Source organism: Macrotis lagotis, chromosome X (genome assembly GCF_037893015.1).
Source record: "Macrotis lagotis isolate mMagLag1 chromosome X, bilby.v1.9.chrom.fasta, whole genome shotgun sequence".
Classification (NCBI taxonomy): Eukaryota; Metazoa; Chordata; class Mammalia; order Peramelemorphia; family Peramelidae; genus Macrotis; species Macrotis lagotis.
In genome coordinates, this window is record NC_133666.1 from 619,328,412 (window position 1) to 619,355,999 (window position 27,588).

At 41.3% G+C, this 27,588-nt stretch overlaps 1 protein-coding gene across 5 annotated transcripts; it reads right to left on the reverse strand.

Moving 5' to 3' along the window:
* Window positions 1–26,316, reverse strand: GFUS (GDP-L-fucose synthase). 5 transcript variants are annotated; one of them, XM_074202973.1, is made up of 12 exons: window positions 26,257–26,316; window positions 22,351–22,507; window positions 13,627–13,741; window positions 12,482–12,532; window positions 11,714–11,842; window positions 11,489–11,562; window positions 5,604–5,737; window positions 5,238–5,302; window positions 4,040–4,106; window positions 3,526–3,605; window positions 2,383–2,482; window positions 1–787 (listed from the first exon to the last, which is right to left on the reverse strand). In XM_074202973.1, exons 2-12 carry the CDS (start codon window positions 22,494–22,496, stop codon window positions 732–734), a joined length of 1,017 nt encoding a protein of 338 aa, XP_074059074.1. In that variant the 5' UTR covers window positions 22,497–22,507; window positions 26,257–26,316; the 3' UTR covers window positions 1–731. The 5 variants fall into 5 exon arrangements, with proteins under 5 accessions (XP_074059074.1, XP_074059076.1, XP_074059075.1 ...); XM_074202975.1 differs by lacking the exon at window positions 26,257–26,316 and adding an exon at window positions 25,213–26,110; XM_074202974.1 differs by lacking the exon at window positions 26,257–26,316 and adding an exon at window positions 25,204–26,110.
* Between the last annotated feature and the right edge of the window lie 1,272 nt (window positions 26,317–27,588).

The window sequence follows — 27,588 nt, forward strand, 5'->3', positions numbered from 1 at the left end:
ACCAGGTCAGACTGTCCCATCTATGCTCCCCCAACACTCAAATGAATTTACTCTGAGAAACAGGTCAAGACATGACCAGCCTTGTCATATTCCTTTCTCTCTATAGACTTTAGCTTGTCACAAAAATTTATCAATTCCTTCTTATATTTTCAATAATTCAACCTAAGATAAAGTTAATTTTGGGGGGGGGGTTACCATGTTACTCTGTTAACTCATTATGAACCTGTCCATTAGACTTTTCTTCACAGGAATTGTCTAACCATACCTCTCACATTTTGCACATGTACTGATTAACACAAGTTGAATCCTCCTGTGAAAATGCATTTTATTTGAATTTCCAGAAAATGATCAGAAAGGATAGGGAACCCAGGTAGTCAGTGACTAAAAGTACAAAGGGGTGGCTAAGTTTCCCAGGCTCTAGGCATGGGGAATTTTCCCTGAGGGTAGCAATAGTGGACATTCAGGAACCAGCCTGGCAAGAACAAGGAATCCTGTGTACACCTTGAGGTTGAACTGTAGTGATCAAGTCAGGGACAGAGATAGAAGAAGGCCTAGATGCTCAACTGAGACTTAGGACTCACTAGGTCTTCCTTAAGCCAGACTTAATGAAGATTGAGGGCCCGGGCCTGGAGAAGGTAGAAGGGCATCCATCTCAGTCAAGCCTCTCCTTACCAGTCCCCACTGTCATTTTGGGGCCTGGATGTTTGCAGTTTCTTCTCTGTGCTCCACAATCACTTCCTGGCTTGCTCATAGTTCTTTTCAAACCAGGTACATGTCTCCTTTACAGCTGAGGAGTAAGTAAAGAGACTGAGTTGAAGGATCAAATCCAACTTCAAACCCCTACTGATAATTTTGCCCAGAGGGATCTGACTAGGGATGTCAGTGAAAAACTGGATACTTTATTGGATCCTATGATCTCAACTCTGCCAAGCACAGATCTGGATTGGAATCATGAGATGTGAATTATTGCTTTAAAGCAATATGGGGGAAAGGCTACAAATCTGCCCTATGATCTTAGATGTCTCCAAGTCCTCTCCCTGGGTCTTAGTATCTTTTATCAAATGGGGATAAAAATTCCAGCCCTGCTAAAAGTCATAAAGGCAACAAGGAAACAACTGAATATGAAAATAGAGGATAGAAAATTTTATAACAGAAGAGGAAACTAAGGCCCAAGGAAAGAAACTGACTTGGGTGAGGTCATAAAATGAGACAGAAGAAAAGTCTAGAATTGAAAACAGGTTTTTGAAGCTAGGATTCCAAATCTAGTGCTCTTTCTACTATATTACCTTAGCAAGTATTTGCTTAAAGAATAAAAAAGGTCACATAATATCAGGGCTGAAAGGAACCTCAGGGGCCAATGAGTCCATTTTATAAAGGAAGAAACTGAAGCCCAAAGAAGTCAAAGGACTTAGTGAGGAACATGAAGAGACAGGAAGGAGTAACCAGACCTTGCAGCTCCCAACTCGTGGTTCTCCCATTCAAGCCCCTAATCACTACCACCCACCAGGGGGCATTCATGACTCAAGGGGGACAAAGCAGTGGAACAAGGAGAGGTGATGGGGGAGGTCTGACCTCTTGATCTCAGGGCTGAAGGGAACCTGAGACATCATCCAGTCTAATCCATGCCTGAATAGGAAGCCTCAACAGCTTCCATAACAAGTAGTCATCTAGCTTGTGCTTGAAGAAATGGGAGTCAGGACTTGTAGATTCTTGTTCTATTTCTGTTTCTCCTGGGTAGCCTTCTCTTCTCACCCCTAACAATAGCCGCCTACTTGTCTCAGTACCTTGGTTCCCTTTCTTTCATGTGAGAACTTAAATGCTGTTTGAGACTGAGGCCATATTTAGGGGGTTATGGCATTTTAAAGGTTTTTTTCCAAGCAAAAAGCCCCAAGAGAAATGAAATGTTGGTTTTTTAGGCAACTGGAAAGTTTCTTCTGCATTAGACATGGTTCATACACTGTCTTCTTTGACTTTTGAAATCATCCCCACTCTCACTCATGGATGAATTTCTTATTGGATGCAGAATTTATGCTATGAATTGGAAATATCTCACATTGTACTCTCCCTATGAGGAAATGAAGCAGAGTTGGGAAAAGAACATTGTATTTGGAATCAGAGACATATTCAAATCTTGGCCCCACAATTACTTCTATATAACCTTGGCTAAAGCACTGACCACAATTCATTCAGCCTCCGCTGCTGCTTTTATAAATGAGGGGGTGGACTTTCGTTTTTAGGACCTTAAAGTTCCTTTCCAACTCTAAATCGATGATACCAAACATGAATCTACCCAACCCATTTTACCTTTGGATGGACATAAATCTGGGAGACCCACTGGACTGCTAGGATATTAGCCTTCCCAAAGTAGGGCCAGAACTTTACCTTGTTTGAAGGGTGTGAACTGGAAGTCTGGTAGGTAGGTTCTCAACTTCTTGTTGCTGGCTGTCTTCTTGAACTGTCCATCCGATTTGGTTGTGTCAAACTAGCAGTGAACCTGGTCAAGGTCAAAGCCAAGCTGGAGAGTTTTGTGGCAAGATAAAAGAGTTACTTGGGAGAACCAGGCAGGGGTAGAAAAGTTGATGTCTGAGTTGTTTCCTTCCTCCAACTGTCCCTAACCTATCTTAAGCCATACAGACTTCTAGGCCCTCAAACTTCACTCAAACTTCCCTTACCCTGTCTCAACGGGCCAATCTGATAGTGTCTCCAGGGTTCCCTTCCCTAGGGTTGGCTGCCCCCCAAAAAACAGGCTTTAGGGCCTGGGGACTAAAGGGCTCACAGGATCTTCAGGTCATTGAATACTTAATGAGTTTTAAACATGTCATCCCCAACATTCTGGGAACAAAGAGACTGTGAGAATGGAAATCTGAGTTCTGGTCCAGGCACTAACCTTTGCTCATTGTGTGACATTATCTAGGAAGTAAAGTAACAGAGCTGGGGAAGGAAGAAGATCCTAGGTAGGATTGGAGAATGTGGAGTAGGGAACAAGAGCTCAGAACACGGAGCTAGAGAGGCTAGGAGACATTCCAAGGTCTGTGACTCTGGACCTCTCTAGCTTCAGTTTCCTATCTGTAAAATGAGAGGCTCAGGCTTAATATCCTAAATTATAAAATCATAAGATTCCCTGGTTATTCCCTTATTCCTTGTCTAATACACTAACCTCTCCCCAACATCCTGGACTCTTCTTGCATTGTTAACCTTCAGTTGATCCTCATTAAGGCATAGCCTAAGAAAGGATCTTGAAGCAGTTACCTCTCCTAGAGAAGCTTTAATAGAAAGACATGAGAGCTAGAAAGGACTACCTTAGTATCAGGCTAGTCATAAAGAAGGAAATTGAGGCCCAGAAAGGGTCTTAGAGCAGGCTACCAGGAGTAACAGAAACAGAACAAAAATCTACCAGAAGCCATTAATGGTAAGGCTTGCTCCAGAGCTAAGATACTTATCATTCTAGGCAGCCTATCTGTATTGGGGAAAGCGATAAGAGTACTGAGCCTGCTTGACTGCAGTCCCTAACACAATAAAGGATACGGTCAGCTCCCCTTGGAACCCCATGGCCTCTGCAATGGTCTCAGCTGCCTCCTTAATGGACACCTCGTCCTCTTCACCCACTGAAAGAAAGGATTGGTTCAGAACAAGGTCCTATCCCTTCCATGTTCCCATCAATGACTCAAGTCTATCTTTCTATAGGAAGAGCTCCTGCCTCATGTCCTCTAAAAACTTTACATGATGACTCCACCATACCCAGATTTCTCCTTCATGTATTCCCCACTCCTGCTCATCCCCCCTCACCCTGCCCTCTGCCCTATCTAAGTTCCTGCAGTCTTTGCCTTTAAACAGTAAGAATGGGGCTGTGAGGTGGTGCAGTAGATAAAGCACTGGCCCTGGAATCAGGAGGATCTGAGTTCAAATTCCATCTCAGCAGTTAATACTTACTTTGGGCAAATCACTTAACCCCCTTGCTCCACAAAAACAAAACAAAACAAAAAACAAAACACAGAGAGTAAGAAGGAGGGAGAAGGGGGTGGGGCAGGAAGTTCTGTACCTGACAGGATGATAGGATCCACTTCATTGTATTCCCGAAGGACCCAGAGGAAGAGGCGGGCCAGGTCCTGGGGACAGTGGGGGAGGCAAAATCAGATCAAGAAGTCACAGCTTGGGATCACGTGATCGAGGATCCCATGGGATCCCAAGTCTGCCCTCATGATGGCACAGCCCTACCTGGCTCAGTCCTTGTGGGACCAGGGAAAGGAAGATCTCTAGGACTAGTGGTCCTAATTCACTTTATACTAAGACCAAAAGAAGTTACAACAGAAGAATCAGCAAGTGGTGTGGTCAAGCAAGCTCAAGTGCCAAGAAAGGCAGGTGGGCTTGAGAGCAGGCAGTCTAGGTCTTAGAAAAACATCACAGATTTGGAGCTGAAAAGGCCTTAAAGGTCATCAAATAAGGGCAGGATGGTTTCGCGATTTCTTCAAGGTCATAGGGACAGTGGAGAGAGCAAGGAAACCCATGCCCACTGACTTCTGAGCCCAATACTATCCACCAAGAGGAGGCCTAGAGCCAAGGGGGCATCATCCCCAGTAGTCTGGAGGAGCAGATGGTCCTGAAGGAAGCCAACCTAGTTGGACCAATGCCATCCAGGGCTGGTTACAGACATCTACAACAGCCCTCCTTGGACCCAGCTCAGGCCCCACCTCCTCTAAGGGCTCCATCCAGGGCCTCTTTTGTTTCTGAGCTTGTGAAACTACAAACCTTCAATTAGAAGGTCTCTTGTAACTGAGACCTGTGTGTCCTGGGGCAAGAATCCTCTTGACAGTGTCCCAGTGATAAGCAACTCACTACTCCAGAGGCAGACCTTTCTGAAAAATTCCTCTAATTGTTAGGAAATGTTGTCATCAAACCAAAAATCTGCCTCTGTAACTTCCATCTGTTATTCTTGCAGCGTCTCCACTGACATATTGGCTTGTTAATTTTCTAAATATTGGGCCCAGGTCTCCTCCTCATCCTGAACTGATTTTGGCTAGGGATACTTGAAGTCCTCAGGACAGACTGGATAATTCTCTGAATATCAGAGGGCTACAGTCCCCTTTCAGAGCTTAGAGAGGCTTCCTGCCTGATGAGGAGTAGTGAAAGAGTGTGTGTGTGTGTGCATGCATACATACATGTAGACTAGAAAGACCTATATCAGAGAAGAATCTTGACTTCCCTCCCACAGAGAACTTAGACATCTGGATGACACTTACTAAGGAGTAGATGAATTGCCTTCGAGGCTTCCCAGTGCCCCAAACAGTCAGAGCTGAGCCGCTGCCTATAAAAGGGGGAAGAAGGATGGAATAAGGAGAGACCAGATCACCCTGACCCTGGGCCTGAAGGGAGTCAAGTGTGGAGCAACTGAGTGAGACACAGACACAGAAAAAACCTCAGCTTTGAGTTTAGGACCAAACAATCCTCCTGGAGCTAAGTCTAAAATGGTGAGGATGGGTATTGGAGATGGGACTAGAAGGAAGTTTTATGTCCCAGGAGGTCATACATTCATGCATGCACATACATATATACAGAAGACAAAGAGGCCTAAATGGACCTATGCACAAAGATGCAGATAGACTCACGCTTTGCAAGGTAGACTTTGTGGATGAGGCCAGGAAGCACATGGCCATCTTCAATGTTGAAGTTGTCATGGGGTCCAAAGACGTTTGTGGGGATGACAGCAGTGAAGGTACAGCCGTACTGCTGGAAGTAAGCCCTGGGGTGGGAGTGAGGGTGGAGCTGGTTGGGGCTCTTCTTATAGGGGATCTATGATTCATCATTTAGGGCCCAGATTAGTCCAGCTCCTGCAGGAAGCCTCTGTCTGTCCCCATTGTCAGTGACCTCTCCTTTCTCCTACTGCTCCAACCTGGGGTAGCTATACTCAAGGCTAGACTTGGATCCTATCCTTATCCCAACTTGAGTTCTATCTCCTGGCCTGGGAGGTCCCTGAGGTATAGGTTTTCTTCCTCTTCCCTCCTCCCAAGTTGGACAGACCTCAAGACCAAGTACACAGGGATTCTATATATTTCTATTGCTTATCCAAAAATCTCCAGCCCAGTCCATCTTTAAGCACCTTCACTACCTGCAGTAGGAGGTGATCTTTTCTCAAAGGATCTGAGCTTTAGAAAGGATCTTAGAATCTGACTCATTTGACAGACAAGAAACTTGAGGCCCACTCAAGAGGTAGGATTAGTTATAGTGTAGTGGTCACAACCTGGATTTAGATGTTGAGGCTGGATGACTACTTGTTGGGAATCATATATAGTGAGGATTCTTCTTGTGTATGAGTTAGACCATGTGACCCCCCCAAGGATCCTTCCAGTTTTCAGATTCTGTGAGACCACGGCTCAATTCCCAGCTCTACCCCTTACTGCCCAACTTTAGTCAAGTCCCTTCCTCTCAATGAGCCCATATCTTCACTTATAAGACTGGGATAGCGATACTGGCACTACTCACCTCTCACAGGCTTGTTAGGGGATCAAATGAGATTGTGTAAAATACTATTGAAATGTTGGGCTGTTATTTTTCCAATGCATAACTGGATGTTTAATAAATGTAGGTTGAAATTAATTGGAGAGCCATAGTTAAGGATAATCAGTCAATAATTATTAATATATTAAGCAACTACTAGGCGTCTAGGACCAAGGTACACAATGAAAGTTATCATGATATTCATGGTTATAATCCAATATTGATGCCAACTGAAGATGAGAGCTTCAAATGAGTCACTCAACAAGCATTTATTAGGGGTTACCTGAGCCAGAAACTATACTAAGTGGTGGAGACACTCAGAAATAACAGTTCTTGTTCCCATGGAGCAAACCTCCCAATATAAATAATGAAGTACAGATCAGACATACACACAACAGTGTAGGTGGTAGATAACCTTAAAAGAGAAGGCACTAGTGGAGAGGGGAGGAGGAGAAAGAATCCAGGATAGGTCTGATGCCTGAAACAGAACTTGAGCAATCGTAGAGGAAATCAGAAAGCCAAAGAAGCTAAAAAGGTGGCCATTTGTTCCAAGCAAGGGGAACAGCTAGTACAAAGGCATAGAGAAGGGAGATGGAATTGAGATCAAGAAATAGCAACCAGGTCAGTGGAGCTGGATCACAGATAGGATGGAGTGCAATAAAGTATAAGAAGGCTGGAAAAGTATAATAGGATCAGATTATGAAGAGCTTTTAATGTCAAACAAGGGACTTAACATCTGATCCTGGTGAGAGGGAGAAACCACTGGAGTTTTTTAAGTAGGGAAGGGATATGACTGGATTTATGCTTTAGGAAAAAATCACTTTATGGGTTGAGTGGAGGATGGCTTAGAATGGAGACTGAGGCAGGGAGACCAATCAGAAGGCCACTGTACTAGTCCTGGTGATATCTGAAGAATACCCACAATCCAGGGGACTGGTTGTATGAGAAGAGAGAAGGGAATGAATACATGTTGAGAAGATAGAAATGACAAGATTTGGCAACTATAATGAGAATTGTCTGATGATTTGTTGTAGCACAGCGAATACTCTAACTTTTCAGAAGCTCTGCCATAGTGACAAAGGGTCTAGTATGTTCTTTCAAGTCAGACATGAATTTAGAATAGGCCCATGGACAGACTTGTCACCAAAAGACCAGTACAGTGAAGTAGGACTCTATTTCTGTTGGCCTTGGAGGGATGGGGAGATATACTGACCTATATAATTGAGAGCCTATTTTAAAAAATCCTTCCTGTAATAATAAAAATCAATTCTGTAATCATCCAATAATTGAGATCCTAAAGATAAAACAATTCTGATGAGGATGGGGGAATTGTTAAGAGATGTGAATGGACAGGGAACTCAGTCACATATTTAGACTTTTAAAAGGAAATAAAACTCAAAGGAAGAAGGTAGAATGAATGAAAGTATTTGGTATGATTCTGAAGTATTAGGAATGAAAAAGCTAAGAATGAAATTTTAATGGGACAGAAAGCTAAGGAGAACAAAAAAAGGGTTTTGGGGTTTTTTAAGTTATATTGGGGGAGGGGTGAAAAGAAAACTCAAAGAAAGAATAGGACTGCTGCTCAGATTAGTTCAAATAACACACATTAAAGAGAAATCAAAATTTATCTACTCCTATTTTTCTTATTTTCCATCCAGGAGAATATCTTGGAACTTGAAAGTACAGAAGAAAAATAGCTAATAAAGAGCTTATGCCCAATATAAATTAGGAAATATTAAGAAAGCATCTAGTTATCTTCAATGAATTCAAGTCATCGGAATCAGATGAATTATATCCCACTGATAGAAGTGATGAATGTAGTTGCTGAGCTATTGTCTGTGGTCTCTAAAAGATCATGAAGAAGAGAGATGCCATAGAACTAGAGAAGGGAGAATGTCCTGTTTTCCAAAAAAAAAAGATAATAAAATCTGAAAATTATTATAATTGACCTTGATTCCAGAACAAAATTCTAGAAAATGTTACTAAAGACATGGAACATCTAGAAAATGAAACATCCACAGATCACAAAGATCTAGTCTAGCTCCTTTAAGAATGAGTAACAAAAGAATAACTTTATTTTTTGGACAGGGTTACTAGACTAGGAGATCAGGAGAATGCAAAAGATATTAAAGTTGTGTGGATTTTGGAAGTCTTTAAAAATTTTTTTAAACTTATGCTATCCTTTGGAGAACAAAGAGAGAGATTCAAGTGAGTGAATTCAGAACTGTCTGGATTAGTTATTGTTAATTGTCAACATGTAAGAAGGTCTCTACTGGCATGATCTGTAGATCAGTCCTTGACTTCAATGACCTGGAAAAAGATATAGATTGTGTGGCTTATCAACTTTGCTGTTGACATAAAAGTGAGATAACTTAGCTCTCTAATATAACATGATCCAAAAAAGAGCTCTACAGGCTAGAATATGGTGAAATTTCATAGGGATAAATGTAAAACCCTGTTCTTGGCTTCATAAATATGAGATAGGGGAGATATGAGTAGAAAGAAGCACCTGGAAGACATCTTGGGTCCAATGAAGCTCAGAGAGATACAAGAAGCAAAGAAGCTAATATAATCCAATTAAAGTTGCTTTAGTGCATATAGAGTGTCTAAAATTAGGGAACTGGGCTGCTCCAGGGTGCTGTGTTCAGTTGTAGGTGGCATGTTTTCATAAAGAGGATAATCAGGATGATGGAAGCCTTGTGGTTATGCCAATATGAAAGAACTGTTTAATAAAGAGAAGGAAAAGAGAAACATGACAGTTGTGTTCAAATACCTGAAAAGCTCTCATCTGGAAGAGAAATTAGCCTTGTTCTGTTTGATCCAAAAGGACAGAATTAGTGGCTAGATGATGCAACTAAGATTTCAGCTTTATGAAAGTGAGTATTTCCCAATAACTAGAGCTGTCCAAAAGTGAAATGGGCTCATTAGAATTTTCAAACAAAGGTTAGATGATCAAATGTAGGGTGTGTTGTAGAGGGAATTCTTATTCAGGTATAGGTTTAACAACTTGGCCTTTAAAATCCTCACCATCTCTGGATTCTGTGATTCCATATTTCTATCCATAACCCTTTAAAGTTTACAAAGCACTTTTCCTTGTAAGATGAATGGTACAATTATTATTTTCCCTATTTTATAACTAAGGAAATTGAGGCTCAGAGGCAAAATGACTAGCCCAAAGTACACAGTTAGTAAGTAGCAGAGTCAGGATTAGAACTCAAGTCTTCTTCTCTCCAATCCATGATAAAGGGGTCAAAAGGATATCATCAAACTCAGCCTACAAAACATGCAGTGTAGAAGGAGCTGCTACATGTTTCTCCTGAGTTCATGTTCTAAGGACTCCCCCTAAATCATGACCCTAACTACACCCTATATTTCAACCTCATCCTACACCTTGTCCGAACCCATTATTCTTACGTACATCCCCAGTACCCTTCCCAACCCTTTCCTGGAAACTTTCCCAAAAGAGGTATGAGCAAGGAGGAAAGATATTCACACTAGTGCATTGATGGTGGAGCTGTGGATCAGTTCAAACACTTTAGAAAACAATTTGGAATTATGCAAATAAAATGCAAAATAAAATGATGAAACTATTTATGCCTCTTTACCCAGAAGAGGCTATTGATAAGAAGTATGTTTTATAATAGCAAAGCATTGGAAACAAAGTAGAAGTACAATGATTGGGGGACAGCTAAAATAAATTATGGTGCGTATGGTATATTGAAATGTTACTGAGCCATATAAGAAATGATGAATATAGGGAAGTATGAAAAAATTTCATGTGAACTGATGCAGAGTGAATTAAGCAAAGCCAGGAAAACATATACAACAATATAAACAGAAAAGAACATACACACATACAATCAAAGGTGAATGTTACAGAATTATAAAGAATAAGTAAGCCATCAAAGAAAACATGAGAAAATACCAACTTGACCACCCTTCAGAGATGAAAGGACAAGTTTTATACACTGTGTGTATTTTCAGACTATTTTGCTGTACAAATTATTTATCTCATTTTGCTCCTATTATTTTTCATTTTTTTCCCCTTTAAAAATACTATTCGTTATGTGGGATGGCTCTCTGGGAGGAAGAGGATAATTGGGGGAAAAATTGATAATATCAAAACAAAACATATCCATAAAAACATTTAAAAAAATAAAGCTCTTCACAACCTTGTCCCTTCCCTCCTCTTTCCAGTCTTCTTTATACCTTATTCCCCTCTACAGTTGTCATCTTAGCCTTCTTGCTATTCCTCATATAAACATCCCACTCCCATCTCTATTTGTACTGCATGATCCTTGTGACAGCAAGGTTCTCCCTTTCATCTTGGATTCTTAAAGCCACCTCCTTTGGAACCAGTGCCTTCCACTCTAAGGTGGCCTGTCTTTTACTCAGCATGTATCTTGTATTTGCCTACTTATGAACACATGGTCTTCCAAATGAGAACATAAATTGAGGGTAGGGATTGATTTTATTTGTCTTTTTTATCTTCAGCATGTAGCAAGATTTCTGTTTACAAAGTTCAGTCACACTCCAGCCTGAGCTTTTATGGGGCAGCAAAGGAGGACTGGAAGCTGAGGGCATAGATCCAGCTGTCACAAGTTTGCCATGTGATCTTTAACTAGTCACTTTCTCTGGGTCTAAAATGACGAGGTTACAGAGATCAAGGGGTCTTATTGTAGGGTCTGTGAACTCAGTCATAGAAAGATATAAAGAGCTATCTATGGCTATGTATCTATATACGTGTGTGTGTGTGTGTGTGTGTGTGTGTGTGCATCTTGACATCTAAAACATAGAGCCTAAAACACAGTAAAAGTTCCATAAATGCTAACCATGATTATTATCATTATATTGGACTTATTTTTGTATCACTAGGGTTTAATAAATGCTTGTTGATTGAAAGATTGGAAAGTTGGGCCTGTGAGACTTGGAAGGTGTGTGGGACAAGACTGTGGGCTGGGGCTCTGAGCACTGCCGCCTCCCAACCATCCCAGACCTGTTTTGCACGTCGATCATGCGCTTAGCATAGGAGTAGCCGAAGTTGCTGCTGTGCGGGGGTCCATTATGAATCTGAGTTTAGGAGAGGGAATGGGGAGAAAAAGAGAGGGAAAGAGATCTTTGAGGTTCAAAGGTACTGGGGGCCCCACACCTCCACCTGCCCCTTCAGTCCAGCCCTCTCTCCTCCCTCTATCGGGTACTCAGAGGCAGGGGGGGTCCTTACCATGGTTTCGTCGATGGGGTAAGTGGTCTTGTCAGGGAAGATACAGGTGGAGAGGCAGGAGATCACCTTCCGGGTGCCCACCTCATAGGCTGACTGCAGGACATTGTCATTGATCTGAATGTTCTTCCTCTGGAGAGACAAGGGACTGAATGTGAACTCTCCACTCTGCCAGTCACCTATGACCTTCCTTTCCCCTCCCCTCCAATCCATTACCAATTCCTTTTCAACTGACCTCCAAAATATCTCTCCCATAGGTCCTCTCCTCTCTACTCACAGTCATCACTCTATAGGTCAAGTTTAAGAACCATTATCATATTTAAATGGAATATTTTTAAGTCTTTTAACTGGTTCTCCTAGATTAAGTCTGTCTCCCTCTGACCTATCCTTCACAGACTACCCAAGGAATTTTAATGTATAGGTCTGTGTCACTCCCCTGATCCAATATCTTTAATGGTTGGTTCTCTTTCTACTTCAAAGTTGCTAGCTACTGCTTTAACGTTGCCTCTTGCTTCTCCCCCTTCATATACCACAAAGTTCCCTTCTCTCCCACTCAAGAGCAACTTCTAATGTAGGACTCCTAAGTCATATGATTGCAAGCTGGGTGGGGCTTTAGAAATAACTTCCTCCCCACTACCTCTATGAAAGGCTCTCAGTCAATATGTATTAAATGGATGTACTGAATTCTGGTCCCAAAGAGAGAACCCTATTAGAAGAGAAGCAAGAGTAGTCCAGGGCTGGGCAGAAAGAGATATGAGTTCTAGTCCTTACTAAGTGACTGTGAACATCTTCTTTTCTCTCTCTGGGCCTCAGTTTCCTCCTCTGTAAATGACAAAATTAAACCAAATGATATCTCCTAGCTCTGACATTCTATGAGTTTGACTGGAAAGCCCATGATTCACTTGTAAAATTCCCCTGCACAAATACCCTCCAGGATTTGTAGTGCTGAATGTGGGAGGTTGAGGGGCCCATTCATTAAGTAGAAATGCTCTGAAATGAAAGGAGAAAGGTAAAGATGATTGATTTCTGTTTACAAAGTTCAGTCACACTCCAGCCTGAGCTTTTATGGGGCAGCAAACGAGGACTGGAAGCTGAAGGCATAGATCCAGCTGTCACAAGTTTGCCATGTGATCTTTAACTAGTCATTTTCTCTGGGTCTAAAATGACGAGGTTACAGAGATCAAGGGGTCTTATTGTAGGGTCTGTGACCTCAGTCATAGAAAGATATAAAGAGCTATCTATCTATGGCTATATATCTATATACGTTTGTGTGTGTGTGTGTGTGTGTGTGTGTGTGTGCATAGTATTTCAACAGAATAGGTTCCTTTGTAATCCTCTGAATTTTATTTTATGCATTTAAAAACATTATGATCTAGAAGAACAATTCTTTTAATGACAACAATAAGGAAAGACTTTTAAAAAAACTTAAAAAGAATTAGGAGCTCTGATCACATAATGACCAACCACAATATCAGAAGGCTACTAATGATGCAAACTGCTACTGCAACCATACAGTGCAAGCCTAATAAATGCTGACTGAATGGAACTTCACCCTCCATGTTGGCCTCCAAACATATACATATACACACATACACACACATTGGTCTTAGGTCATAAAGCCTTAAAGAATATACTACTCTCCTCAGCTCTGCAATGAGCCCCAAAATCTCTTTCACTATCATGTTTCTCTCTCCCAGCTTCCAAAGACCTGGGCATACAGTTGGTACTTAGGAAGGGTTTAATGCTTGTGTAATTCTGCATAAGAATGAGTTCCCACTGGGCACCCTTCCTCCTGAGAAGGTTCAGGTCAGCACCTCCAGAAACTGGGGGAGAAGGAAGTATCTTGAAGGGAGAAGAAATCACCTTCTTGGGTCTTCCCAATTTCCAAACTCTAAGGGCTTAAAAACCTTCCTTACCCAGAAGTCCAGGTTATACTTGATGTTCCGGAAGAGTCCACCCACCATTGCGGCCAAATGGATGACATGTGTAGGCCGGTGCTTCTCAAACAGGGCTCGGGTCTGGGCTGTGTCACTGGCAGAAGGAAAAGAAAATCATATCCTTACTCAACAAATATTTATCACAATATATGTTTATTTACAATAAGAAAATTGCATACACAATAACTTAGCTCTAAAAGGGGGATCTTGTTCACCAGTTAAGGGGCAGAAATACTTTTCCTTAAGGACAAGAATTAAAGTATACTAATCCTGAAGATTCTGTTATAAACAAGTCCAGAAAACAGAAGGAAGTTGCAGATAAATGGAAAGATGGCCCACAGGTTGACACTAGCTTTGTGACTCTGGACTGTTACTTAACCTTAGTTGCCTCATCTATAAAAAGGAGCAATTTGTATTCAATGACCTCTAAGGTCTTCTCTAGCTGTAAATCTATGATCTTTAGAAAGGTGTGAGAAGAATTGGTTTTATCATGTAAAAATGTAAAAAAAATATCATTTTATCATCTTGTACTATATTGTTTCATGATAAGTATTTGCAAAGTCACCACCATAAAAATAATTATGAACTTATGCTCCAAGATTATTGGCAGAAGACAAAGTGAAATTCTGTGAAGAATCTGAAAAGATCCTCCAAAAACTCAATATATAATTTGTCACTCAGTGACTGAGTGGAAAGATGCGAATAGGTATAATAGCGAAAAACAGGTAATCAGAAAAAGGAATGAAATAAGACAAAAAGACTTGCAGACTAACAGAAACTATGTCTACATATATCCCAATCCTTTCTTCAAGTGAAAAATCAAGAAGTTCTGAATTATGACAAAGCAGCTAGGTGGCAAAGTGAATGAAAAGTGCCAGACTTGGAGTCATAAGGACCTGAGTTCAAGTCCTGCCTCAGACACTTATTTGGCTGTGTGACACTGGACATATCACTTTAACTCGTTTGGATTTAATTTTCTATTCTTTAAAATGGGAATAACAGTACTTACAGGGTTGTTGCAAAGATTAAACAAGATTACATGTAGAAATATATATATATATATATATACACAATATATATATGAGCATTTAGATGTAGATATTGCCATATAAATGTTAGCTATTCGCTATTAGCATAAGGAACAGAGAAAGAACCAAGTAACAATTCTAAATGATTATTATTTAAACCTATAGGAAATTATCTATCATAACTTATCAATCATTCTTAAGTGATCTAGTTCAGGGATTGATTCACAATGTATATGAAAAATGGGAAATACCAACGGTTTGGGGTGGGGGGAATCACAACCCTTATAAGTAAAAAAAGATAACTGAGAGGACATCCCCAACCCCATATGCTATCAAGGCCAAAAGAACTAGATATCTGCAATATTTACCATGCTGTTTGGAATCTAGTTTTATAGTCTTGTTAATATTGTATAAAGATGTGTCTACATTTAAAAATTTTGAAATTGTAAATGCCAACCTTTCACCCTGAACCTAAATGCTAAATTGTTTGCTAGAAAATGTACTATCTTTGTAAACTGGGACCTTTTTTCTTCTACCTCTGACCCCAATTTAGGTCAGATTCCAAGAAAAAAAAAGCTGTAATTTCTTAGAATAAAGGCTCTATTGTTATCCCTTAAGAAGCAAACCTTTAAGGTCATTTTCATTGGCCATGGTCAAGCTAATTAACAATTCTGACACAAAAACCTCCTTAGGATTCTGCAACAGTTTTCTGTTCACTAATACAACTTATTGAAATTTCACTATTTTGCCTTATATCTCTAAACTGTTGGGAAGATTTCTTCCTGTTTCTAAAACTGTGATAATGCTCAGCTCAACCCAGGTGCAGTGGACCCCTAGTTCTCACAGATAGCAGATTTCCACATCTTAAATAGAGTTAAGATGAATAAGCCATCCGATCCTATTTTGTCAATCACTGCCCTAGAATTTCAGGAAACTAGGAACCTGAAACACCCTTATGCTTCAGAAAGAGTTTGTGAGCATGCTAGGAGGTGGGAATTTAGGTTGATTTCTAGCTCCCTCTTCAGCCATTTAGGGTTCTTCAACAAGAGGCTAACAAGTGGTGATACCCTTTTTTTTACTCCCAATCTCAGGAGATATAAGTCAGAGAGTTAGTGGAAAGCTATTTTTTTTGGCTTCAACTCTTCCAGACTCACAGGGAAGGGTATTTAGGGAAGCACTGTCCTTTCTTTTGGTCAGTTCCTTTCTCTAACTAGCTAATCTGTGACTGTGACTATAAACTTCTGTAATCTTGGCTAGCAGGTAGAAATCCAACTGAGGATCACTTCATCTTATATCCACCTGACCTAGGACTTCCACTGGTTACAAAGAATAACTTTCAATAAACTTCATTATCAGATTCCTAAGTTTTAGGACCAGTTTTTCTCTTGGGAATAGTGGGTTAGTTCATTCAAAAATCATTAATTTATAGAGCAAAATCTGCTGAAGTAGAGGAAGTAATGTAAGGAAGGGAATTTGATCAATGTTCCTCTCTATTTTCTATGAACCCTAAAAGTAACCCTGACTCATTGAGAAAAAGGAGTAGGGCATTAAGGCATGTGCCTACTTGTATATCTAAATAAAAAAATTCATAAATGTCACAGTGACAGGCATCAAGGATATCATGAATGATGGTAAATAATCAATTTTTCACAAGCATTATTCCATCTTAAACTACATCTTTGCAATCATGCAACTAACAGAAAAATTTCATTGTATCATTGCTTATTGATTATAAGAAGTCTTGAATTAGGAAGTACAAAATGCAATCCCAAAGGCCCTCTTCCAACAAAATTTTCCCTGTATACATCAAATTTATATAAGATTTTATGAAAGACATAATAGACATAAGCTTTAAAAAAAAAAAAACAACCACAATCATTAACATCATCTAAGTCAGAAAACAAGGAAATATCTGTTTGGAAGATGTTAATTTACCACTGTTACAGAGGAGTTCTGGTGCAGAGTCCAAGGGGAAGAAAGATTCCTGATGGTTGGTCAGGCTCTTATTTGCAGAGGATATTATGTTGGTTGTATCAAGTACCAAAACACTGTAGAGCCTCCTACCCAAGGTTTTTAACTCCTCAGGGGAATCTGCCCAACTCACATAAGTAAAACCAGTGCAGTCAAGACTATGACATACAACCCAGAGTTTGTCCTTCAGTATATGTATCTATGAATTGTCTAATGAATTTACGTATCAATTTGACTAGCTAATGCCAAGTAAACCAGCACAAATCAGAAACTTCCTTTAATACACTCTGAGTATGTTATTCTCCAACAATTTAGTAAGTGATATTTATACATAATAGGAAATAAAGACAAGAAAATTACTTCATTAAATTGCAGGCAGCCATACCAAAAAAATAATAAAACCCACACTCATTGAAAGAAAACATATGCCATTTGCTACAGGAGATAGATAAGAGATTTATTTTCTTAGTATAACTAGTTTCACTAAATCAAAGATAACTGCCTGCCAGGTAAGATAAGGGAGGACTCTGGATTCCTTCTTCTTCAACAACTTTCTGTACAGATATGTAGAGAAAAGAAGACACTGAAAATCACAGTGACTGCATCTGGTTTTTCGGTTTATGGAGGGGTCAAAGACAGCAAAAATGATAATAATAATATCAAACAAAATAGAGTTAGCTATGTTTTTCCCAGATATCCACTTTCAGGGGTAGCCAGATAGTGTGATGATTAGAGGATCAAACCTAGAATCAGGAGGACCTGAGTTCAAATCTAAACTCAGGCACTTGACACTTACTAGCTGTGGGACCCTAGCCAAGTCACTTAGTTCCAATTGCCCTGGGAGGAAAAAAAACATACAGTGCAGAAATTCACTTTCAACTATGCTCAAAGAGACATACACATGCCTCTGTGTGTGTGTGTGTATGTATATATGTATGTACACATGATAATGCAAATGAATAAGTTGGGCTCATATCGCAACAGGAGAAAACTGGGTCTAACAGTCTAAGGGAACTCAAACTACTCCTCTAAAATGAAGATCTTTCTTTTTGTAAGGTTTTTGCAAGGCAATGGGGTTAAATGGCTTGCCCAAGGCCACACAGCTAGGTAATTATTAGAGGATCTCTTTTTATACCAATATCTTAGTAGTCCTCTTGAATGATTGTGACTCCTGGACTACTATAGCTTCTGAAAAAAACTGAAACTGATTATCACAATGAGGACAATAGCAAGGCAAGGCACATGCTAGATGTGAACAAGCTGTAACCCTTAACATATGAAAAACTACAAAGATGAATTAAAATAAAGAATACAATCAAATCAATGTGTAATCTGAAAAGAAGGGATGGACAAGTAGCCAACATTTTAGATGTTCTATGTGCTCCCCTGGTATCTTTACATCTTCAGAAGAAAGAGTGGGGGATACCCAATGTGAAATTTATAGGAATCCATGGACCAAAGTTACACAGGAGGGGCAAGCAGGGAAGGGGTAAATTTTATGTCATGGGGGGTGACAATGAGGGTAATCTACATTGATGAAATCACAGATCCACTGGAGTATGAAATATGTATTTCTAATATGTGGTCAGAAGAGAAGGGAAGGTCAAAGAAATAAGGACAAGTTTACAAATAATTATGATATAAAGTAGAAGATAATGGGTAAAAGAGTAATAACAAGAAAATATAAGGTCGGAGAGTTCATTTTTATCAGGGAGAGAATTGTGAAGGAGATAGCATCTGAACATGGTCTTGAAGAAATAATATGGGCTTAAACAGGCAGAGATATGGAATATACTTGCACAGAGGAGTGGTCTGAGCCAATTCATGAGGCAAGAAAGGGAAGAGGATGGGTACCAGGAATGGCCCTTAAGAGAGTTTGGCTAGGGGTGGCTAGTAGGTGGCCCAGTGGATAAAGCACCGGCCCTGGAGCCAGGAGTACCTAGGTTCAAATCCAGTCTCAGACACTTAATTACCTAGCTGTGTGGCCCTGGGCAAGTAGAGAGAGAGAGAGAGAGAGAGAGAGTGTTTGGCTGGCATTCCCCAATTGACAAATGGTCAAAGGATATGCAAAGGCAATTTACAGATGAGAAGATCAAAGCAATGCATAGTCTTTTGAAAAATTGCTCCAAAACATTACTTATTACAGAAATGCAAATTAAAGCATCTCTAAGGTACCACCTCACACCTCTCAGACTGGCCAATATGACCAGAAAGGATAATGATCATTGTTGGAAGGGTTGTGGGAAATCTGGGACACTATTACACTGTTGGTGGAGCTGTGAACTCATCCAACCTTTCTGGAAATTTGGAATTACGCCCAAAGGGTAACAAAAATGAGCATACGCTTTGATCCAGTAATACAACTACTGGGTCTATACCCTGAAGAGATGATGAAAAAGGGTAAAAACATCACTTATACAAAAATATTCATAGCAGCCCTGTTTATGGTGGCAAAGAATTGGAAATCAAGTAAATGTCCTTTAATTGGGGAATGGCTTAACAAACTGTGGTATATGTATGTCATGGAACACTATTGTTCTATTAGAAACCAGGAGGGATGGGAATTCAGGGAAGCCTGGAGGGATTTGCATGAACTGATGCTGAGTGAGATGAGCAGAACCAGAAAAACACTGTACACCCTAACAGCAACATGGGGGTGATGATCAACCTTGATGGACTTGCTCATTCCATCAGTGCAACTATCAGGAACAATTTTGGGGCTGTCTGTGATGGAGAATACCATTTGTATCCAGAGAAAGGACTGTGAAGTTTGAACAAAGACCAAGGACTATTACCTTTAATTTAGAAAAAAACAACAACATGATGTCTTACTGTCTGATCTGGTTGTCTTTTTAACTTTATATTTCTTCCTTAAGGATGTGATTTCTCTCTCATCACACTCAATTTGGATCAATGTATACCATTGAAACAATGTAAAGAGTGACAAATTGCTTTCTGTGGGGGGTGGGGGGAGGGAAGTAAGATTAGGGGAAAAATTGTAAAACTCAAAAAAATAAATAAAATCTTTTAAAAAAGAGAGATAGTTTGGCTGGAAAATACAGTGTTAGAGGCTTAAGTAAAGCCAGGAGAGGCAGTTTAGAGCCAGACTGTGGAGAACCTTCAAACTCAGCTAAGATGACTATATTATACCCCATAGGCAATGGGGAGCCATGAAAGACTATGCCTGAGTCTCAAAAAAAATTACTATGTGAAGGCTGGAGCTGACAGAGGAGAAAGCAGGGAATGACTCAAAGGCATCCAGTAAATCAGGGGCAGAACTAGAACCAGAGAAAGATTAAGTGACATGACAACTCTCTTTTAAGTTTTTGAAAAATGGTGAAGAAACATCAAACTCCCTCTGCTTGGCCCCAAAGGGATGAGCTATGAAGGAACAAATTTAGGCTTTATATAAGAAAAGTATTTCCCAACTGTTAGAGTGTGCCCCAAAATTGAATGGGCTACCTTTCCAAGGTAGCAATCTTGCCCTCCTTGGAGTCCTCTTAGCTGAAGCTAGTGACTACTTGCCAAGTACACTGTGGAGGGGATTCTGGTTCTAAAATAAGCTGTGGGAGCTAGTGAGAGTACATTCATAATGGAAAAATTTCATCCAGTCCAGTTTGTGCCAAAGGAGAAGCTTTGGATATATTATGCCTACCAGTAAGAAGCAGGTACTTTGCTGCTCCTTTAGGGAATACTCCTCATCCTTCGTGAGCTCTCTAGAATTGACTCCGCTCTTCCAGTCCTGCATACTCTCCTCTTTCTAGGCTCTCTCCTGGTTCCTCTCCTATCTGAGCGACCATTCTTAGCTTTCTTGGCAGAATTTTCATTGCTCAATCTTTATGAGGATCCTCCAAGACTCAGTCCTGGTCCCTCTTCCCTTTAGACTCTCTCTTATTGATCTCAACTCTCACAGGTTCATGTCATTTCTATGCAGAAGATTCCCAGATCTACTTTTCCAGTCCAAATCTCCAGACTCATTTTTCCAACTGCCTGTTGGGTATCTTGAACTGGATGTCCTTATAGATACCTTAATTCAAAACGTCCACAACTGGACTCATTTTCTTTCTCCTGTAAACTTGGTCCTCATCCCATCTGTGATGGAGAATACCATTTGTATCCAGAGAAAGGACTGTGGAGTTTGAACAAAGACCAAGGACTATTACCTTTAATTTAGAAAAAAACAACATGATGTCTTACTGTCTGATCTGGTTGTCTTTTTAACTTTATATTTCTTCCTTAAGGATGTGATTTCTCTCTCATCACACTCAATTTGGATCAATGTATACCACTGAAACAATGTAAAGACTGACAAATGCCTTCTGTGGGGGGTGGGGGGAGGGAAGTAAGATTAGGGAAAAAAGCCTCTTGTTGAGGCTCCCACTATTCTCTCAGTCATTCAGATTCAGTTTTCTTTGTTCAAACTTTACTCCCACACATCTACTCTATTCAGTTCATTGTCAAATTCCTCATCTCTGCTTTCCCAATAGCTCTCATACATGTCTGCTTCTTTCCACTCAAAAGTACCACACTAATTCAGGCCATTCTTACCTCTACCAAAGCCAATGAAATGATCTCTGAGCCTCCCATTCTCCACTCAGCTGAAAAGGTGATTTTTCTAAATCACAAATCTATGTCATATTTCTACTTGAGAAATTCCAATGGCTCTTTATTACCTCCAAATTCAAATAAAACTCATCTGCTTGCAATTTAAAGTTCATAAACTGAGCTCTTTTTCTCTCTCCCATGGCCTCTTTCTAGTTATCTAACATAAAAATCCTCGCTACTCCTCAAACACACACTCCATCACTTTGCACAAGTGGTGCCCACTACTGGAAGGCTCTGCTCCATCACTTCCTCCTCATAGTACCCTACCCCCTTCTTTTCAGACTTACCTCTAGTTCCATCTTGGTAAGAGGCCTTTCCTCATCCCCCAAGCTACCTAGTCTTTGCTCTGAGATTACCTTCCACTTACTCTGTATTTTTCTTACAGTCCCAGGTTATTTACATGTTGTCTCTCCCACTGGAATGTGAGGTCCCTGAAGGGCAGTGATTGTTTCTGCCTTTCTTTGTATCCTCAGGCTTAGTTTGTCATACAGTAAAGACTGAATAGGGCAGGTAGGTGGCACAGTGGAAAGAACATGGGTCTGGAGTTAGAAAGACCAGAGTTCAAATCCAATCACAGACACTAGCTGTTCGACCCTGGGCAAGTCACTTATCCCTGCTTACCTTAACTTCCTAATCTTTAAATGGGCTGGAGAAGGAAATGGCAAACTACCCCAGTATCTCTGCCAAAGAAAACTCTAAATGGGGTCACAAAGAGTTGAACTGCAAGCAACTAAACAACAGTGGCTGAACAAATGATTGACTGACTGACCAGTTTAGGGGACCAGAGATCAAGAAGCCAGTTAGAGATGTGTGGTTCTGTGGTGGCCTAGGAAAAAAGAAAGAAGCTGAAGGGAAAAGTCAAATGAAATAATGACTGGGCTCTGAAGTACAGGTAGGACAATAAAGGGCAGGGCAGGTAAAGATCTGGCTTTCTTGGCTTAAGGTGGGGGGCCAGGATGTTTGTCAAGAGCAGGAATTAGACAGGATGACTTCACTGCCCTGCCCTAGGTCTAGCTCTCATCTAGTTTACTCCAATCTAATGCAACCCAGCTCTGGACAGAGAGAAACAGAAGACCCAGGGGAGAAAGGTATGACTCACATTAGGTCGGCATCCTTAGAGGAGACAAATATCCACTGTTCCCCAGGCTGACTGGCACCATCAGCCACTATTCTCTGTATGGCCTTCCCCACCAGGCCAGAGCCCCCAGTAACCAGGATCCGAGTGCCCTCTGATGAGTCTGCCATGCCTGCTGCACCTGTGAGAACAGAGGTCACAAATGAGGTAGGCAAAGTTGGCCCTGCCCCAAATCAACTGTAATAAGGAATAACAATCACTCCTCATAATAGAACCTTTTATTTATAATGGCTCATTTGATCCTCACCTACTTTTGAAGTAGGTGACATTATTACTGTTCACATGGTGATAAATAAACATCCACAGATAAGGCTCAGTTGTGGCTCTATGCCTGTGACCAGCCTTCTTCTGCCTCCTTCGGGAAGCCTTTTTAGAGTCCTTCACATGATAAGTCTTTCCCTTATACCATATTTTATTTTTTTACTTCTGATCAATTTAAGATATTGAGGTAGATAGTAGTATAACAGACCTGGAGTCAGAAAGACCTGAGTTTGACTTTTGCAAACTATTTAATTACCTGGGCAAGACATGTATCTTTTCTCTACCTCTATGGAGATAATAAAAGTAATTATTTTATAGGGTCATTTCGAGGATCAAATGAAATAATTATATTTATCATATGAACCACTCTATCCCCATCCTACAAGCTTCATGAGGGCAGGAAAAATGTTTCAGCTAGGCTCTCTCAGTGTCCAGCCTAGAGTTCTCCCAAAAGAAGACTTTTATCAAAGTTTGTTGTCCTTGTTGGGTCCTGGCCTCCCTTTCTCCCCGCCCCCACTTGCTCTTGTACCAAACTAATACTATTAAGAGCCACCAGAAATTAGTTATCCTTAAGGAGCCTGGGCTTTTTGATCAATGCAAATTATGCAAGAAAATAGTAGAGACTGTGGACCAATGTAGTCAAGTGTCTACAGAATTCCTATCAAAACATGACTCAGTGGCTAGAAATATTCAAGGTTTGACAGACAAGTTCTCTTATTACCTTTGCTGCCACCACCACCACCCTGCCACCACACCACTGCCACTAACAGAGTTAACTGTAAATTTGGAACCAAAACTGTATCTGAAAGAGGCCTTTGATAGAGAAATACAGGCATGAGAAAATACCTCCCTAACCATTGTCCTGACTCCTTATCTTCAAAGTCCCTTGAGAATTCTCCTTGCACCTGGAAAAAACTTCTTTTCTCTGGTCTAAGGAGACTCCTATAGATCTACTTGTACCTTTTGCTCATTCCCTCTTCCCTGTTCCTGGGAAATTAGCAGGTCAAAGATCTCGAAAACCTTACCATATGGCAAGGAGGGGTGGAGTTCAGACTCCTATTTAGCTTCCTGTTACTCTCTCAGACACAATTAGATTGATCTGTTCTAATTGTTTCCCAGGAATTGCTTACAATTAAAGAAAAATTGGGGGGGCAGCTAGGTGGCCATTAGATAGAGTACCATTTTGGGGGTCAGGAGGACCTGAGTTCAAATTCAGCCTCAGACACTTAATAATTTCCTAGCTGTGTGACCATGGGCAAGTCACTTAACCCTATTGTCTTGCTAAAAAACACAAAACAAACAAACAAAAAAAAAAACTTGGCCCTAAAGGGATCCTTTGTATTTTCTCATGAAGCCAACATAGGGCAGGGGTACCAGAGAGAACTTTAGTCCCCTTTCAGGATTCCTCTGGCTTCCTGCTACACCACCACCACCATTAAAAAAGATCTCAAAATATCCCGGAGAAATCAACCAATTAACTAGTTTAGAATGAAACCACAGCACAGACTGCACAGTTGCCTGTAATCTCCTGGACATAAGATTGATCCATAAAGACTTGGGAAATCAAGTTAGCAAATATAAAGAGCAATACTTTTTTTTAGTAGATGCTGGAAAGCTATGTGGACCAAAAGCTTTAAAAAATACAGAGATGGGGCAGAGGAGATAATCATGTTGTGGAGTCAGGAGGAGGTGCATAACATCCCCAGGGTGAGCTGCGGGAGTTAAGATAAGGGATCTTACAATCTAATACTTTTAATCAACTACAAAAGCCAGGAGGTTTGTTTCCTTTTTTTAAAGTTACCTGTGCAATTGTCTGGAGAGGATTAAACAAAATAACAAATTAGTAGGCTAACACTTTGTCACAGGACCATTGTTACCTGAGCCCTGTCAAAAGAGATGAGACTAAAGATGACAGCAGCCTAAGGATAACAATTCTTGCCTCTAGTGCTTTAAAGGTTATAAAATTCTTTTCTCACAAACGTGAGATTACAGTAGTATAGGTATATTCTGCCCCATTTTATAGATGCAGAAACAATCCAGAAAAATGAAATTGTATTGCTAAAGGTCATAGAGATAAGAAGCGACAAGGTTTGAAACCCAAGTCCCTGGATGCCTAGTTCTGACTGGGTTGAATTTCTAATTAGCCAAAAAGGCAGACACCCATAGATAAGAGAAGGCCCCGTCCTGGCCAAGGAGTGGGTGGACAGGGATGAAAGTCCACAGGCTGAGCTGCCTCCACTTGGGAATAACAGCCTTCTCTTTGCCACCTGCCATTTAAGAAGTGTTTGTGTTACTGGGAGCTTGTCAAGGGCACCCACTCACAAAAATAATACTAATCCCAGCATACCCGCTCAAAGGAATAGTTTTATAATGGAAGGGGAACAAGTGAAGTGACCAGGGAATCTTTGTGCTGGAATGCAAGAAGGAAAGAGGTCATCTAGGAGTGGGAGGGAAAACTCTGTACTTCTTAAGAGGTTGTGTATCCTTTCAAATTGTTCTGGGGAATGATAAAAAGCTCAGGGCCAGCCAGGACCTATTTTCAATGTTTTCTCCTACCTCTCCCACCTTTAGAGGATGAAGAGGAACTCAGAGACCTTTCCCCTTAAGGCTAGAGAGCTTTTTACAACAGCTGTGATAGAATCAGTTCAGCTGAACCTAGTTCCTCCAAAGGCAGCAAACATAAACTCCTTTATGGGGGCAGAGGACTCTTTTTGTCTTTCCATCCATAATTGTGTATAGCCTTTTTCCTTTCTCCTTTCTGAAATCCACCTTGCAGGGATGTCTACTCATTTCTCTCTCTGTGGCCAAGGAAAATGAGGCTAATTCCTTTTTTTTTAGGTTTTTTCTTTTGCAAGGCAATGGGGTTCAGTGGCTTGGCCAAGGCCACACAGCTGGGTCGTTCTGAAGCGTCGGAGGCCGGATTTGAAGTCGGGGACTCCTGACTCCAGGGCCGGTGCTCCATCCGCCGCACCACCCAGCCGCCCCTAGGCTAGTCCTTCAGCGTTCAATAGCAACCACAAGCCCCCTCCTCCGGCTCCGCTGGCCTGTGTGGGCAGAAGTCTGGACTGGCGGGTTCCAGATTGGCTCCATCCTCCCTTGCCCCTCAAGCAACCAGTTCCCAAGCCTTTATTAAACCCTGTGCCAAGTGCCTGGGGTACAGAGACAGCGGGGCAATGATTCCTTCCAGGCCCTGCGGCCTTCTTTGCAGCCAGTCCTCTTGTGTCGTCTCCCCTTTCCTAGTTTCCTCTCTTTTTTAGTCTGCTGCAGCTTTAAAGGGTCATCGGGGGCTTTAGGCTATTAGAAACGAGTTGTTCTGCGTGGAATCTGGGCACTGGGAGGGCAGTGCCTGGGGGGCAGAGCCTGGCTCGGGCCTCCGAGGCCCCTGAAGCGCATCCCAGGGGCGCTGAGGGCGCCGGCCCGAAACCAGCTCCGATCCGGCCTCGGCTTCCTCCTCTGTAAAACGAGGTGCGGACGGACGGACGGACGGCCCCTCCCCCGGTATCCCCGCCGCGGACACCCCGGGGGACCCCTCGGGCTCCGGTCCCCCGCCCGGGCCGGGCCGCCTTCACGGCGCTCCCCGGCGCGCTCCCTCCCCGCCCCGACTCCCACCTCGGATCCGGGCTGCACCTGCCGCTCCACAACTGCTTCCGGCGGAAACCACGGCGGCCACGCCGGAGGATCCAGTCAAAGAAGGGCGCGCGGAGGGGCGGGGCGGGCACGCCACCCCGTGGGGCGCTGGGAATTGTAGTCCTACCTTGCGGGGGTAAGGCTTTCCCTCGCCACGCCCCCGCCCTTGCGGAAAGAATTCTGGGAAATGTAGTCCTGCCCTCCACACCTCGGAATCTCGCCCCACCGCTCCCATCCCTTACCTTCCTGCCCCCATTGCAGGCCCTTCCAACTCTGAATAGGGTGAAAAAGAATGGATCATGGACCCGAGATCCTGAATGGAGGGACCTCTGAGGTCACCCTTCCAACGCTGAGCGTTGTCCTTTCTGGTCATATTGGCCAGTCTGAGAGGTGTGAGGTGGTACCTCAGAGATGCTTTCATTTGCATCAGAAAATATATATTTCAATACATGTACCATGCTTCATCATGAATGAATATTCCAAAATGATGGAAGTGGTCATTATGTGATAGAGTTCTCGAGGCATCAAAGTTATTTATTTTTACTACGTAGATATAACTATCCAGGTTGTGCTCACTTTCCACTGTATCATTTCCTGTGTTCCACTGAAACCATCCTTTTCATCATTTCTTATGGCCCAGTAGTAGTGCCCATTTGCTTGTCTTTGTACTCTAACATCTCCAATTTTGATTATTTGCCTTTTTTTGTTATCTATGTCAATTTGTAGAGTGTGAAGGGATATTTCTGGTCATTTGTATTTTGAAATTCTTTTGAAAAAACTAATATCTCACTACTTATCTGTTGGGAAATGGCTCTTGATCTAGTATATTTTAATCAATTCCTTTTATAACATGTCCCAAAAGTCCTAGCACACTTTAGCTTTAGTGTACTTGCATATATATGTATATATGTTATCAGACTTTTATCACTTATATCTAATTTGATTATATTAGATTAAAATAATTTTTAGATGTTTAACATGTATAAATTAATTGTTAGAATAAAGTGACCAGGGGGAGGTGGCTAGGTGGCACAGTGGATAGAGCACTGGCCCTGGAGTCAGGAGTACCTGAGTTCAAATCCTGCTTCAGACACTTAATAATTATCTAGCTGTGTGGCCTTAGGCAAGTCACTTAACCCCATTACCTTGCAAAAAAAAAAAAAGAACCTAGAATAAGGAGACCAAAAGAGTCTAAAGACCAATTAATAAATGGTCAAAGGATATGAATAGATTGTTTTCAAATGAAGAAATTAAAGCTATATATAATCATATGAAAAAGTGCTCCAAATCATTATTGATTATAGAATGGCAAAT

Coding starts and splice junctions, on each gene's coding strand:
- GFUS (XM_074202973.1), bottom strand. CDS start 22,496: ATGGCAGACTCATCAGAGGGCACTCGGATCCTGGTTACTGGGGGCTCT. Junction 11,563..11,713: donor ACCCCATCGACGAAACCATG/GTAAGGACCCCC, acceptor TCCTAAACTCAG/ATTCATAATGGACCCCCGCA. Junction 3,606..4,039: donor GGATCCTATCATCCTGTCAG/GTACAGAACTTC, acceptor CCTTTCTTTCAG/TGGGTGAAGAGGACGAGGTG.